Source organism: Arctopsyche grandis, chromosome 3, assembly GCF_051622035.1.
Source record: "Arctopsyche grandis isolate Sample6627 chromosome 3, ASM5162203v2, whole genome shotgun sequence".
NCBI lineage: Eukaryota > Metazoa > Arthropoda > Insecta > Trichoptera > Hydropsychidae > Arctopsyche > Arctopsyche grandis.
Window position 1 is genome coordinate 3681758 of NC_135357.1, and position 15670 is coordinate 3697427.

Below are 15670 nucleotides of genomic sequence, written 5' to 3' on the forward strand. Positions count from 1 at the left end.
CGAAATTCAGTAAATATATATCAATTAACATCCACAGAGACATTTATGGTGAAATTTGTAAATTTGCAGCATTTTACACAATTCAGCGAAATTCGAGATTTCTGAAAACTCGAGATTTTGCTAGAAAATGAGTGAGGTTGCCAATTTGTTGGAACCGTTTCAATGAAAATCATGTAAATTGGTAAACTCTGATAGGGAACGATCGACCCAGTGCTGGACTTACACCCGATGGCGCCCCCGGGCAATTTTTTCTAAACACCCTTAGAAAAAACTTTCGCCTTTGGCACTCTAATTTAAAATTTTGAATGGCTTTTGGCGCTCTAATTTTAAATTTTACAGCGCCTTTGGTGCATCGTGCGGCGCCCTAACTTATTTGGCGCCCTCCTTGGACCCCCCCCCCCCCCCCCTAAAACCGGCACTGGATCGACCTAGAGTCATAAATCTAAGGTCTGGCCAGCAGAAACTAGTGGGATTTGAGCCCGTGACCACTCTGTTCAAAGAATTATATGCTAACCACTAGTCTATTCTGCTGGTTATGTAAATATATATTGTACTAGCGCACTGCATTTTCAATCGCGTTCACACACATGTATGTTATATGTACATATATTATATTTAAATTGACTAGAAGTTTCGAGACACCCCATCAAAAATGATTTTCAGACTGATATGGAAAATTTCATTTACCCAAACAATATGGAGCTTCATTTCATTGGCTAATGAAATATGTAGACCACAAACAACCCAAAAACCAATAGTTCATTGTATAACTTAATGAACCAAATGTGATAATCGAATGACACACGGAAATGGAGAAGAAGTGCCACTGAATGGCCAATTTACATACATATTAAATACTGTCGAATTTTGGAGTAATTTCCCAACAACAAATCAAATTCACCGTTTTTTCTGTATATATTTGAATTTTTTTATTCGTGACCACTCTGTTCAAAGCATTATTTATTTATTTATTTATTAATAGTTTTGGACCATTGTGGCATTACGGGAAGAACCTAATGCGTCACAATGGCCTACATTATAATAGACTACTACTAGTCTATTCTACTGGTTAAACGCATTTAAAAACGCATCGATCAGCATCCATGAATGTGTGCACGTAGCCTAACGTACACGGGATTCGAGCATTTTTTATTACATACCTCCTTTACGTTTCACTTATGATTACAATTCAGGAAAAAGTTTACCTCTTATCCGATCGTTTTCATACTTTGCCATATTGCTCATTTTGGTCATCAATATAAGTAAATGGAGCCTCCGCCATTACGATAGATATAAAATATCGTATAAGAAGCATTTCAGGTCCGAAGATTTTTAATCTAGGTGACAGTTAGTAGTCATTAATTTTATACATAGATGGCGGTAGTAAAAAAAATATTGATGTTTTTATTCGAAATAATAATTACTGAATGTGACCGAAGCAAACGAGAAAAAAAAACAATAGATGAGAAATGGATAATATTTCTTAAACATCATTCCGCTTGCAATAATTTGTAGAATATTGTGGCCCATATACTTTCAATTCCACATTCCAATGCAATTTGAGAAAGAGTATTTAGTCTAACGAGTGCAGCCTGGAAAAAGGAGAGAATGAATGTAAACAATTATCAAAAACCGTAGAAGCTGAATTAATAACACTGAGCAACAACAAAAAAATACCAGAGCGGAGACTAACCAACCTTTACTAAGTTTGACCAACTGAATTCGAATATGATAATATTTTTTGTTGCTTGGGTCTCCTTTACGAGATATGAGCGTTTAAAAAAATGCCCATTTTTTATAGATTTTTGGCTTTTGCGGTCTTTAATTCAAAATCTAGTATTGCTGTGCTCAAAGTGAGTATTGGAATCAATAGTCAGATGTTGTTTCTATTGATTGTGATTTTTTATTGTTTTTTAAAGCGAATTTTAAACGCTCATATCTCGTAAAGGAGACCCAAACAACAAAAATCGTTATCATATTCGAATTCAGTGGGTCAAACTTAGTAAAGATTGGTTAGTCTCTGCTCTGGTAACTCAAAAACATGATTTTTTGTTGCTCAGTGTAATTAATGATTATTACAAGATTTTTATTAGCCTCAATCTGTTAGTACAGTGACATTTATGCCCGACAAAAAATTGTTTTATTTCACATCGATTAGAATCGAATATCTGAATTCAAAAATAATTTTCAATTTTTCGCAATAGACATGTCACATGAGATTTGAAACCGTTTTATACTTTTCCAAAACATGCACACTTCTTCATATGATGATCACGCCATTTATCTTATATTAACGAACGTGGGAAAGCTGTGACGAATATTAAGATGATATATGTATGTATAGACATAAATACACGACACAATACGACATTACGTCGACAGATTCGCTTGGTATGCGTGCGCATACACGACATACAGACAGAGGCATACAATCTCGCGTATTATAGGACTAGCTTCCCCCATCTATTTCAGACGGAAACCACTTCAGTCATCGGCACGTCGCTGGACCAGCGAGACATACCCGATAGCATTTCCTCGACTGATAACATTTGAAAAAATCCCAAGTGTTGGATCATGGTGTGGTGTCGTCCCGCGGATGTGGTGTATCCAAGTGTTTGGCACAGGTTCAAAGGGAGGCGACCCCTGGCTGATGGCACCATCCCATCTTTCAGGGTCCAGGATCTTCCGGAGGAGATGCGCGACGAGGCTGTCGACTTCATGTGTGCCCATTTCCTGCTAGATGAACCCACGTGCAAGGGCACAGGTTAAATATACCCTTTGTATATTCGTTTTCAGTCGGATATAAAATAAGTTTCAAGTAAAAGCTGGAAAAGCAAACCATTTAGAGTTTACTTTTCACAAGTTTCACTGTGCTATTCAAATATTACATACATATAAAAATATAGCACCTGTGGATTCATTTAACAAAAACACGGCACCAACTCAGAAATTTTCCAAAAATCCAACTCCGACTCCGATAATGATTTTAAAAATGTAATCATGCCAAATCGTATTAATTTAGTAAATGGATCAAGAAAAGTCAGTAAAAAAATCAACTTTTCAGTATTTGGTTTTTCAATAGGATTTTAGAAAACCAAATTTTTACTTTATCTATGTATGTACATACGTAGTAACAATAGATGAAGTTTTGTGATCATGCGAAAATTCGAACTCGAGATTTTGACTGATTCGAACTCAGAGTCGATTACTTACACGTTTTCATTATCTAGAAAAAATGTGTGTGTGTCTGTGTATTTTGGGGATTTTTTGAACACCGTTAGTCCTATCGAACTGAAACTTAGTATCGGTTACTAAAATTCTTATCGACACGACGTAAATTTTTTTCAAATTTTTAAGTTGACTGGAAATGGTACCTCCCCTTATAGGTGTCCTCTTTTTTATTTATTTAATATATGTATATACTTGAAACACTGACAGTTTTTGGAATAAAATTCGGTATTAATTTCATTTTTTCTTGGCTTACGAACGCATTGTGGACATTGATAATAATTTGTGAGTTGTAAATTTTGTTAGAAAAGGCCCATTTCGGGGGCCCCAAGATTCGGGCCCCAAGCGTGCGCTTATTTTCATGTATGATAAAACCGCCGCTGATTATATGTATATGTATAACACCATTTCCAAGTACGTTTGTAAATAAAATGGTGATTTTACGAATAGGCCGATTTCGGATTATCTCTGGCCCACTTATACAAATTGGTGCATATGTAGTGAGTTGATTTTAGCCATTAACTTTTAAAAATTCAAATTTTTCTCTTATTATTTTTATACACGAAACTAATATAATGTCAAATTTGATGTCAAAGATTTGTCAAATATCGACCCTCTCCTCAATTTGGCCTAAACATGAGAAAAAGACAAAGCTAGAAACTTAGTCTCAGATCTACAAACAAACATATGTGTGTATGTACTTGTGGCATTCAATGATCATCAATACGCTCGTTAATAATTCAATATTCATACATGTTATTAATAAATGAAACATAAAAATAAATTAATGCGAAATCAGAATCTCTCGATATCTAACGGCCAAAAAGCCACAGCCCCGGCAAATTTCATATGTACTTGGATAAGAATTATGAGCTTTTCTCAAAACCGAAACTATTTCAAATTCATTTATCATCATTAAAAGAGTTTTGAGTTATATCATTAAGAGTTAATAATACTTATGTAGTATGTATGTATGTATGTACATACATATGTGTATGTATCAGTGGTGTGCCATGAAAATCTGCCTGTTTTTGTCGCGCAGCCTTACTTACGTGTGTGCGAGCAGGATACAAAGGGACTCGGTATGAATCACCTAGTCCCCTTGTATCCTGCTCGCGCACACGTAAGCGAAGCTGTGCGATAAAACCGGGGATATTTCCACGGCATGATATTGATATATCTGTATGTATGTATATACGTATACCTGGCGTCGCTCGAGTACATATGTATACATATTATTTAATAACTTTACTAAAATTAAAAAAATGTATCGTCAGCATACAAAGAAAATTAAAAAGTATTATAAAAATCATTACTATATACATACATACATACATATGTACACATAATAATAAGATTGACAGTGTATTTATATGTTTGTACGAGATTTTATCTACCATGTTATCTCATTTTAAATTGTATATGATATGTAAACAGATAATCTATGTATGTATGTACATATTAACAGATTCATTGTGATGTCAAGGGGTTATTAGAGACTCAGTACTCAACAATAGACTAAGTAATTGTTTATTATTTAACCTTACACCCGGCGTCGCCCAAGCCAAAATCAATCAACAATTAATATGCACCTTATGTACATCAAGTAAGTCGTCGTGATCCAGGGAAGATATTAAGAGGGCTGGACACCAGCGCCTTGTCCATACATACGTATTACACTTCTCCCTTCCTCAATTATGGCACTAGAGAAATTATTTTTTAATATCCTATGGATATCCACGATTGGCATGCATCTGTGCTTTCATTTCTTTGTTAGTTATTTTTTATAGGAGCTAGAATCCGCCAAACATCTATAAAATGGCCTTTTTTTACACCCATGAAAAGAGTCCAGCGTGCTTATTTAACGGTCGATTTAAAAAAAAATACGCACACAGATGCACAGAAAGTATCTTTCTCATACCGATGATGAAAGTTTTTTAAAAATTGGTCCAGTTTCGGAGGACAAAATTGGAGAATACGAAACCTTGATTTTGTCAATTTAAATTCGTATTATCTGGTCGAAGCGCAACTGTCGCATTCACTCAATATATATATTGGTATATATTGTCGCATTCACTCAATATATATATATATATATATATATATAAATATATATATATATATATATATATATATATATATATATATATATATATATATATATATATATATATATATATATATATATCGAAGAAAGGAACGGCAACAAAATTAAGGTTTTGGGTGTACAACCCTCTTAAGCATTTCTAGGAAACTAGGAACGTTTTCCCGGCTTCGCCCAGGTTCAATTTTATTGTTCAATAGTGGGCAGTGCCCAGTAACAATTACATTATCGTATAATAATCAACGTCTGTAGCGTTTGAAATTGACAGCGTTAAATAGCTGCTATTTTTTATCTAATCTTTTTGACCTGTTGTTGTTACGCTGTGATTTAAAATGTAATTTTTAAACATGTATTATTGTTTGAAAACAAAAATATTTTATGGAATGTTGAAATTCTAAATGATTAAAACTGTCGTTGTTTATACAGGTGTAATAACAAACGTTTGTTTGTCAAATGCCTTATCACTACATAATTTCGTAGCTTCTGTATTTGATTATCAAGTTTTTCACAGTAAGTTATCACAGTAGTTAAGCTCCATGATTTAAATCTAAGTACATACATACATACATATTTCCTTCTGAGCAGTAGAAATATGTTACCTAGATGAGATTGCTTACAAGTGACGCTCAATAAGGCGATTAATTGAAACATACAAAAGGGGAACGACCAAACGTACATATATACATATGTAGTATGTACATTATCATTTGGGTCATCTTGGGAATCTCCTAATGAAGCACATCGGCTTCTAAATATTGTTGGTTCCATTATTTGTACTTGAATAGAAACTAAATTAACGGTGACGCGGCAAAAATAAATAAGCTAATTTTATGTTAACGACTAGCAGCATTTTGAGTTGCATTGTGCAAAAAGATTTGACGTGTAATTAATTGTTCAAATAAATTAAAGGGCTTTATATATGATTCTAGTAGAGAACTATGTAAGGTTGCTATTTATTTATTTACACATACCAGGAAGGCATTACAGGCAACCCCAATGCGCCTTCCTGGCCAATTACAAATATTGCAGCATTTTTCATTATATAAGTAACTGATTTACGAGACACTGAAAAACTCGCAAATCAATGAGAGATCTATCAAATCGTACACAAACATATTTACTGCACATCAACCAAACATAAATTATTGGTGACATATTGTATATATAGGAAGCATTTTGGCCAATTTTTACCGGTGACCGTTTCAACAATGAAATCAGAGAAAATTGGCAAACTCTGATAGGAAACGATCAACCTGGAGTCACAAATCCAGGTCTAACCAGCAGCATACTCTGAAAAATTCATTTTTCACTCGAGGCCTGGCCCTGGGATCGAACCCGGCACCTCACGACGCTAAGCAGAAGCTTAACAACCGAGCTATGCTGCTGGCTATGTTAAAACGTCAGATCTACTTTAAGATCGAACCCATAAGGGCGAAAAAACAGAATCACGTGGCATGTGTTTTTTTTTAGATAGTTTTGCACGTGTAAAAAAACGATAGCACGCAAAATCTATCCTGCGGCACCCAGTCCAAAAATCCCCCCCCCCCCCCTGGAGTGTTTTTGGTGATATTTTATCCTTGTATTGATATGTACATAGGTTTGACAGTGATTACCATATTTGAAGAAATGTAGGAAAAACTTATCGAAATAATAAGATAGTACGAATTAATAGTAAGCTAAAGGAACGCACTTCCCAACTGGAAGCCATGAGGACTAAAAAAAAAACACGTGCCACGTGCCTCTTTGTGTGTTTTCAACTATGGTTTTCACCCTAAATCTTCTCGAATTTATTGACCATTTTTTTGCTCTGAAACTATTTTATCATAAACTTTCGGGATGTGTGATACTTCAGATAATATATTTCAATAATCTGAACGTTCTTCTCTCCAATTATCTATAATGAAAAATGGTAACAGTGTAAATAAAGTACGGAAACGCGTGAAGATTTGTGCATTTGATCGTTGCCACGAAAATCTCAAACACGGAATTTATGGCACTTGAGTTCTCGTTAGTATGATAGTTCGCGTGGGTCACTCGATGGATGTAATTTTAGGTGTCGAATATTCCGTGATCTAGATTTTAGTGACGGGTGCGAGATCGCTTTGTGTGGAATAATCACTGAACCGTTCAAACTAGCACAGGTACTTGTACGAAAAAGTAAATTACTTGGGTGTGATGTCAGTTCAGTGTTGGAGAACGTGGATTGCTACAGTAGATTGTATATGAACTCACCAATTTGACTTGGCTGTTATGCACGATTCATATGATTTTAGTAGGTTCTTCATTAAATTTATTTTCAATTTTCAAATCAAATCTGCTTTTACATTTGTAAAAGTAAGTTAAGTTTGCCGAGTAAGTTAAGGCGCCACTTGATGCGCCAGAGGCGCTTTAAAATTAAAATTAGAGCGCTAAAGGTCAGAGGACCAACGGCGCCTCTACTTTAAACACTGTAAATATGTTAAACTATGTTCAGCTTCAATATATCGCGTGGAGATTCTAACTGATTCGCGTGCAATTTTATTCCTTAAATAATTCCATATAATCTGACACACGATGGGAAGCGAAAATAGCAAATGTCAAAGCAGTTCGTTATCAAATTGTTGACGTTCATGATGCTTTAATAACTTTATCTCAAACTGAAAGAAAGGATCCAGGTGTAGCTCATGAAGCAACCACATTAACGGAACAACCAAAAGATTTCAGCTTCCTTGTTTCATTTATTGTTTGTTACGATGTTCTTTTTCAATTAAATTATTTTTTAATTCTTTGATACAACTTTTTTTTTCTTAATTAATTTTAATTCTTAGATACATACATAGTGTCAATGAAAGAAAGATTCGAACAGATTTTCAGAGACGTGGGGGTTTTGTGTATTTTGTCTTACAAGTCTACCGGAACGAACCGATTTTCATATTAAGCTCACCGCGAATTAAAAATCTGATAATATCAGTAATGAACTTAGCGATGAAGCTATTAATTTAAAAGCCTTTCTTTGAAATAAAGTTCAAAGTAAAATTAATCCACTCATTGTATTAAATTTTATAAAACAGCATGATTTACAAGATTTGTATTTGAACATATGGGTTGCAATGCGAATTTTCGAAACTTAAAACTTATCTCCGGTCTGCAATGTCACAAAATAGACTTTCCAGTTTTGAAACTCTATCTACTGAAAATGATATCTTGATTTTTCAGCTTTAATTATAGGTTTTGCTGAAAGAAACGTTCGAAAAGCTCACTTCCGAATTACCATTTTATTTATTTATTTTTAACTCCTACGGGGGTTGGGAAATCTTGTTAACCACTTTGCTGCCGGTCCCATGCCCGGAAAAGTGGATGGCAACCCATTTTTTTAAAAAAATTCTAGGGGCGCTTAGAAAAAATTGCGCGAGGGCGCCATAGGGTGTAAGGCCGATATAATACATATAATATCTCACCACTGTATAAATACTGAATTTGATAAAGTTTCGTATATAAATTGGCTACTTAGTGTGAGGATCCAAGATGGCTATACTGATCTACATATCTATTCACAATTGATTTTTTTTTTTGATTTTAGGCATAGCTAAAGAGCCCAATTCAGTGGAGGACATAAGGAATCTTTGGTACCATAGTCTAGAAGCAAAATTAACACTTGTATGTCTTAGAGAGAATCCATCCAATCCAGAAGAAGTATATCCAGATATTGTAGGACTAAACATGACAACTATTGCCAGAAAAGAAGACAAAGATAATTCAACAGAGGTATTAATAAAATAATATATTTTTCTTAGGCCAACAATTGCCTGAAAATAACATTTAGTCAGGCTTTTGTTAACTCTCAATGTCATACTTAAAATATGTATAGCTGACATTGGTTGGATGTGGTTTGCAGACTACATTAGTAATTTGTGTTATTTCTGGAACTTTTTCCATTCGAGAAACAGTAGCAGGAATAATTTGTAGGCTTTAAGAATATTTTTTAGATCAAATGTCAGTTAATTTTCTACACATTAATTAAATTTTACCTGGGTAGTTAGCAAGGCTTTTTTTCCATGTAACAATTTTTATCTCGGCATTTTTTATGTTTCAAACAACTATTCTATCTAACATAATTTGAATATAATCTTTTCCAATATTTTAAATATTTGCCAACAACCTCGGTCGATGTTGAATCCTAGTAAATTTTTATCCATGAGCAATCCTGCAAATTCAAATAAAACCCAAAAGAACTTTTTATTTCATTTTGTAGTCTATTTTGCGCGGCTTTGTTGGGGGCGGGTTTGTCCACGCGGTATTGTCGTGCGCGCATTTTCTCTGGTCACCCTATTTTATGTACGTGCATATGTATATTAGTCGAATTACCCAGCGTTGCTTGGACAAATGAATGTTGGAAATAACTTCCTCAGACTAGTTTCAAATTCTGTTTGAGTTAGACTACCACGAAAAGTACCATTAGATATTATACCAATTTGATGATTCTAAATTGAAAACTTTTGGATTTGCACAGTAGGCAATTAAATAAACATCTTTATATAGTACATAGATTATAAATATATGCACTTATAATATTTACAGAATTTTTTATTGTCCTGACATCATTGCCACTTTTTATTATTATTACTAGAGGTAGGATAGTCACAGTGCTATCCATTGTTCGGCAAACCTTTAACAATGCATTTACAACCTTTGAACAATACACGGTCCCCTCAGGCTCCGGTGACTAATTATTACATACCTCTTTTACGTTTCACTTACGATTACAATTCAGGAAAATGTTTGCCTCTTATCCAATCGTTTTCATACTTTGCCATATTGCTCATTTTGGTCATCAATATAAGTAAATGGATCCTCCGCCATTACGATGGTGAAAAATATCGTGTAAGACGCGTTTAAAATCTGCCCGGCGAGATAATTGTTGACGTTTATCCACCGTTTGTTTATTAGTTTTAAACATAGATGGCGGTAGTAAAATAAAATTATTGGTATTTTTATTCAAAATAATAATTTTATATACAAATTATAGAAGAGGTATGTTTTGAAAAAACTTTTTTTTCAATACATAATAATGCATTATACAATTTAAAACATGTGTTTTTTTATAATATAAAATTTTAGATGAAGGGAACGATTTATCCAATTGTAATCGGCGCTATACAATTCTGTGCAAATTTGGTAGATGTCTTTGAAGAGTTTGGAGTCAATGAATATATGACAGCTTATGGATTATCAGTGAAGAAGGACTATAGGGGACAAAATATTGGAGCTGAAATACTCAAAGCAAGGTCACGATTGTAATTATATTTCGACAGTATATTTGCACATTAAAAACTAAAGAATACTTATACTTTAAGGATACCGCTGTGTAAGGCTGTTGGAATCAAAGTCACGGCGACAATTTTCACAGCTATAGAATCTCAGGTTTTGGCAAGGAAGGTGAACTTTAAAGAAGTGATCGGAGTGTCGTACCACGACCTCAAAGAGAAGTTTGGATTTGATTTAGGGCACATAGAAACTCGGGACATGATAAATATGGCTCTAACCATAAATTAGTATTTGTATGTACTGTATGTATACATTTCTCGTGAAATATTATTATTAAATAAACGACATTTATATCTTTGATGGATGTATGTATAACATTTTTGTATGTAGACTGTTGTTTTTAATGTGTTTAAATAATCTATTAAATATGTAAGTAGTACAAATTACAAGTAGATTTTGGGTTCAAGTTTTAAGGTAATATTTTTTATTTTTCTGTTTATTGTTGTTGATTTTTGATAATTTTATATTCTTAGTATTTTCCAGATGAATTTTAATTTTATACATATGTAAATGGTATATCTAAAATAATATTATATATTACATATATTAAGAAAACATTTGTGTAATGATTTTCTTGTTTATTTTACGATATTTTGTTTAATTTTTATGTTTTTTGGAAAACTTACAGAATCCATTGCGATAATGCGATAACAGAATTCGGTAGTAGATAAGAAAAGAAAATAATAAAATGGTAATAAACATATGTAACTATAATAAAACAAGAAATAGTAAAAATTAAGGATCAAACTAATTAGAAGAAAAAAGAACAAATTTATGCAATAGCAAATTTTGTGGAGAAAGAAATAAAGTACCATGTATATATATATATATATATATATATATATATATATATATATATATATATATATATATATATATATATATATATATATATATATATATACATATGTATATACTTATGTATTTTAAAAAACTAGTACTGAACGTTGTCCGCGGTCCAAATCCCAAATTAGTAATTAGCTAATGCTTTTTTCAAAACATCAGGGTTAGTAGAAATCAATATAAAATCTGTGATCAATGCTATTAAATTTGGTACATGTTCTCCAAAAAAAAGTTTCAAAACGATTTAAAGACTGTAGGAATTTTAGATCAATTTTTTGCGAAGTGAAAGATAGAAGGCGCCTAAAAAAAAGAAGCTCATGTTTATATATGGACCTATGGTTCAGATTGTCACACATATATCAATCATTTTAAGCAAATGGGCATTCCATCAACAGCATTATGCAGCTGATGTAATAAATGATGATGGCTTACAGCATTTACATTATTATTTTTAATTACAGTTTATGATAATACCTAATTATAATATTGTATAATCACGATTTGTAATATTATATTACTTAATAAATCAATTGTCACATATACAAGTATTTATTCACATTGTGGTTTAATTTTTTTTAATATACATATTTAAGCTATTAATTAATGAACATAAATTACTTGTTAATAAACATGTGTATAATTTATATGTTAACTTTATACATATTTATTGTATATATAAAATTTTTACTTGAAATGAAATTATAAAATTTATTCAAATGAAATAGAATAATATTGAAACGCTTCTATTGGAGTTTTTATAAATGTTTAATGGTATTAATTATGAAAAATATAAAAAAAAATGAAAAAACTGAACAGTATCAACATTCGAACGAACTGCAAAAATAAATCAAGTAATTAACCTGGTCTATTGTAGTTGGTCATTAACAGGGATACCTTTGCGCCCACAATAGTGCTCCTGTTTACTATTGATGGATAGCAGTGTATGACTTTACTTTCGACTTTAAAATCCGAATGAACAGCTACTATAAAGCCTTTCGTATAAAATTGCTATATTTTTCAGTATTCTTCAATATCCAAATGTCTGTTTGTTTTGCGTTCTCCTTTTCTATACCATTCAGGTATATAATCATCTATCTGACTATTGGGCAAATACCCCAATTTCAACGACTGTTTTGGCTGTTTCGTAAAATACAATTTAATCACATCGTTTCTTTCATATCTTCTACGACGATCACGCTCTTCGAGAATATGCCTTTTGATGAAATCAAAAAAATGATCGCAAAACTTGAATATCCCATCACTCGTCCACTGAAAATAATAATGCCTCTGTATAAAAATACTACTTTTGAAAATTAATTAAAATCAAGTTAAATTAAATAAAAACAACACTGTTCCAGATTTTTTCAAATCATCAAGCGAATATTTTTTTATTTTTTCAACGACTCCATTATTTTTCAATCCGATATATATGTCATTTATTCCAGCAAATGTGCACTGTATCCATATTAGTCTCGAGTTCAATTCTCTACAAAACCAGTATGTATCATTTCAGTATGTTCAAACCAATTGTAGAGTTTTAAAGGATTTTTATTATTATTAAAAAAAACACGAATTACTTAAAGCGAGGATGGGTAATATCTATATCGGAGGATTTCAACTCTACGAAAGTTCGAGTTTTCAATTCTTTTACGTGGTCCTCTTCCGATTTATCATCAGAAATTGCTATTCCCTTGTCGCCATCATCGTTTGCTAGAATACCGTCCGTCTCTGCTCTATATAATATGTTGTGTTTGCCCAACTTCAATTTATAAATGCATACAAATTCTTCCTTTTCATTGACCGGTTTGTTCACATTCGGCTTCTCGTTTGGATTTTCTATATAAGAAATAAAGAAAACAATTATTATATAACCTATTAGTGAAGTAAAAAAAAAAAAAATATATATATATATATATATATATATATATATATATATATATATATATATATATATATATATATATGTATGTGGGATTGGTATGAATGAAAATATTTTAAGTTGGCAGGCCTGGCGTCGCTTTGCGCGTCACTCGCTGGTCGAGCCCGAAGCGAAGACATTAAACGAGTTGCGTAAAGACTTTGACTTTGAATATCCTCCCGCACACATTCATGGATCCCACATATGTGAGAGATAATGAGAGCCTATAATGCAAATTTTATAAGATACTAGCTGAACCCGGCATGCGTTGCAATGCCACAATAACGCGTGCAATTCCAGTTCCCGTTCTCGTTCCCGTTCCCGTTCCCGTTCCTGTTTCCGCTCCCGTTCCACAGACATTCAATTTTATATATAGGTATAGATATATTTGTTGACGTGGGCCATCCGCTGTGTGTTTGTGGTACAGCCCTGAATGGTCAGTACATTCAAGTGCGAGGTAGGCGCGGCGTGATGAGTTGAACGCGGGTGGATAACTTTACTTTCGCGTCAGTAAAATCGTAATTACGAATATTATTATTATTAAGAGGTTTTTTCCCGTTTTTTTTTCACAGTAATCTTCCCGGACATGCATACAACAAATGTCTTTTATTATGTCCATCCCTGCAGTAATGCTTACCCAGAAAGAGTATTTAGTCACATGAAGTGTGTGGACGAAGGCCAGGAATAACATGAATATCGACTTAGTAAAGGCGGAATTGCAAATAAGACCTCTTTTACTCTTATGTATATATTTTTTGTATTCGAATAAAGGAACCAAAGTAATATTTTCCGCATGTAAAAACTATAAAATATGTTCCGAACGAATAAAAAAAATATATAAAAATTGAGTTTTGAGCTATTTGTCCCGGAATTGTCTCAGAAAAAGTTGGCAACCCTACTTGAAATACCGATTGACGATTCCTTTTAGTGCAAAATTGTCTATTAAATGGTCAAGAATCGAATAAAATGCATAATTTTAGATCCATTGCTTACTTGTTAGCATATACTGCTCAAATTTGTGACCCCATCGAGTCGATTCTGTAAACTCGTGTGACGGTATCCGACGAGGTTGCGTTTTTGACACGTAGATATTTCGTCTCATGTATGTGACTGAATATGTTATGGTCCGTCGATCGTTGAACAAATCTGCGATGTTCCTTAGGGTACTTCTGTTCGTGATTATCCCTGCGTTCATCACGTCATCATCGGCAAATTCTGCGAGGAGTGTCTTATGGTCTTTGAGATACTCGAAGAAGGTCTCGTTACCCACATTGCTTTTGAATTTGGTGATGGCTTTGTCGGTGCCTATACGCAGATCGAATTCGACCTCTCCCGCGTTCTGCGTTAAGTACTTGAGTCCTTCGAGTCCTTCCGAGTACTCCTGATCACCATCGACACTGTAAAATCCTATCAACTCTGGTTTGATCTCGTAATTTGAGCTATCACTGTAATCTTGAAATCGTGTGCTCAATTTTGCCATTTTCGATCAGTTATTGTGTAGCTTGGATGGAAAACGAAAGTAATATAATTAGATGGTCGAACGCCTACTTGCAAAACGATTATGCGTCGGCATCTATTTATAATCACTATCAAACTGTTATTTGATACGAATACTCATTAAACAAATATAAAAGTATGTACTTAGCTTATTTCAATAATAAATTGATAAATTGTTATCGAAATATAGAGGGCTGCCAGTTCGAAAAAAATAAATGAAAGTTATATTAAGTCGTGACACTGTAATGGCAAACATATGTTTTCAAGGTGGACGAATAATTGCGTTGCAGAATATTTTTTCGCTATAATAAATACATACATATATAACTAGTGTTACAACCGGTGAAATATCATCGCATGGGTGTTGTCATATTAAATTATTAAATAAAAAATAAAGATAAAAGAAATGTGTCGGTCCTGTGTTTGATCCACACGAGGTCCAATTTTTTTCAAACACCTATATTTATTCTTTTCAAATACAAATACATACCTTTAAAAATATTTAATTTAATATTTATGGATATTTAATTTTTTAATATGAAAAAAAGGTAAAAACAACCTACCTACCTACATATAAACAACATAAAACACCAATAGAAAAAAATAATTAATTAATTAAATAAATTTTAAACAGATGGCGCTAAATGCTCAGAGTCTTAGCGCTGCCTATTATTAGTCTAGAGGAAAAATTGGTAGCAAACAGTATATATAGCAGTTTTTTTCTTTCGTTATTATATTTGTACGTTTTGTTAGCAGTGCTTTAGCTGTGACGTACA

General features: G+C 32.9%; 3 protein-coding genes across 3 annotated transcripts in view; 2 read left to right on the forward strand and 1 right to left on the reverse strand.

Annotated features, from left to right (window-relative positions):
• Window positions 1-15670, forward strand: part of LOC143909769 (uncharacterized) — a 69598-nt gene that overhangs the window by 10078 nt on the left and 43850 nt on the right. The window lies entirely within an intron of this gene.
• Window positions 1050-11040, forward strand: LOC143909783 (uncharacterized). Its single transcript, XM_077427955.1, has 5 exons — window positions 1050-1752; window positions 2061-2764; window positions 8892-9076; window positions 10430-10596; window positions 10666-11040. The coding sequence occupies exons 2-5, from the start codon at window positions 2575-2577 to the stop codon at window positions 10862-10864; spliced, it is 741 nt and encodes a 246-aa protein (XP_077284081.1). The 5' UTR covers window positions 1050-1752; window positions 2061-2574; the 3' UTR covers window positions 10865-11040.
• Window positions 11910-15263, reverse strand: LOC143909780 (decapping and exoribonuclease protein Rai1-like). The gene is made up of 4 exons (XM_077427953.1): window positions 14391-15263; window positions 13057-13315; window positions 12830-12965; window positions 11910-12748 (listed from the first exon to the last, which is right to left on the reverse strand). The coding sequence occupies exons 1-4, from the start codon at window positions 14875-14877 to the stop codon at window positions 12497-12499; spliced, it is 1134 nt and encodes a 377-aa protein (XP_077284079.1). The 5' UTR covers window positions 14878-15263; the 3' UTR covers window positions 11910-12496.

What these genes read in the sequence shown, in the direction of transcription:
- LOC143909783 (XM_077427955.1), top strand. Translation starts at nt 2,575, where the DNA reads ATGGTGTGGTGTCGTCCCGCGGATGTGGTGTATCCAAGTGTTTGGCAC. An exon ending in ACCCACGTGCAAGGGCACAG is followed by an intron (nt 2,765 to 8,891) that starts GTTAAATATACC and finishes TTTTGATTTTAG; the next exon opens with GCATAGCTAAAGAGCCCAAT. An exon ending in ACAAAGATAATTCAACAGAG is followed by an intron (nt 9,077 to 10,429) that starts GTATTAATAAAA and finishes ATAAAATTTTAG; the next exon opens with ATGAAGGGAACGATTTATCC.
- LOC143909780 (XM_077427953.1), bottom strand. Translation starts at nt 14,877, where the DNA reads ATGGCAAAATTGAGCACACGATTTCAAGATTACAGTGATAGCTCAAAT. An exon ending in ATTACCCATCCTCGCTTTAA is followed by an intron (nt 12,966 to 13,056) that starts GTAATTCGTGTT and finishes CTGGTTTTGTAG; the next exon opens with AGAATTGAACTCGAGACTAA. An exon ending in ATTTGAAAAAATCTGGAACA is followed by an intron (nt 12,749 to 12,829) that starts GTGTTGTTTTTA and finishes TATTATTTTCAG; the next exon opens with TGGACGAGTGATGGGATATT.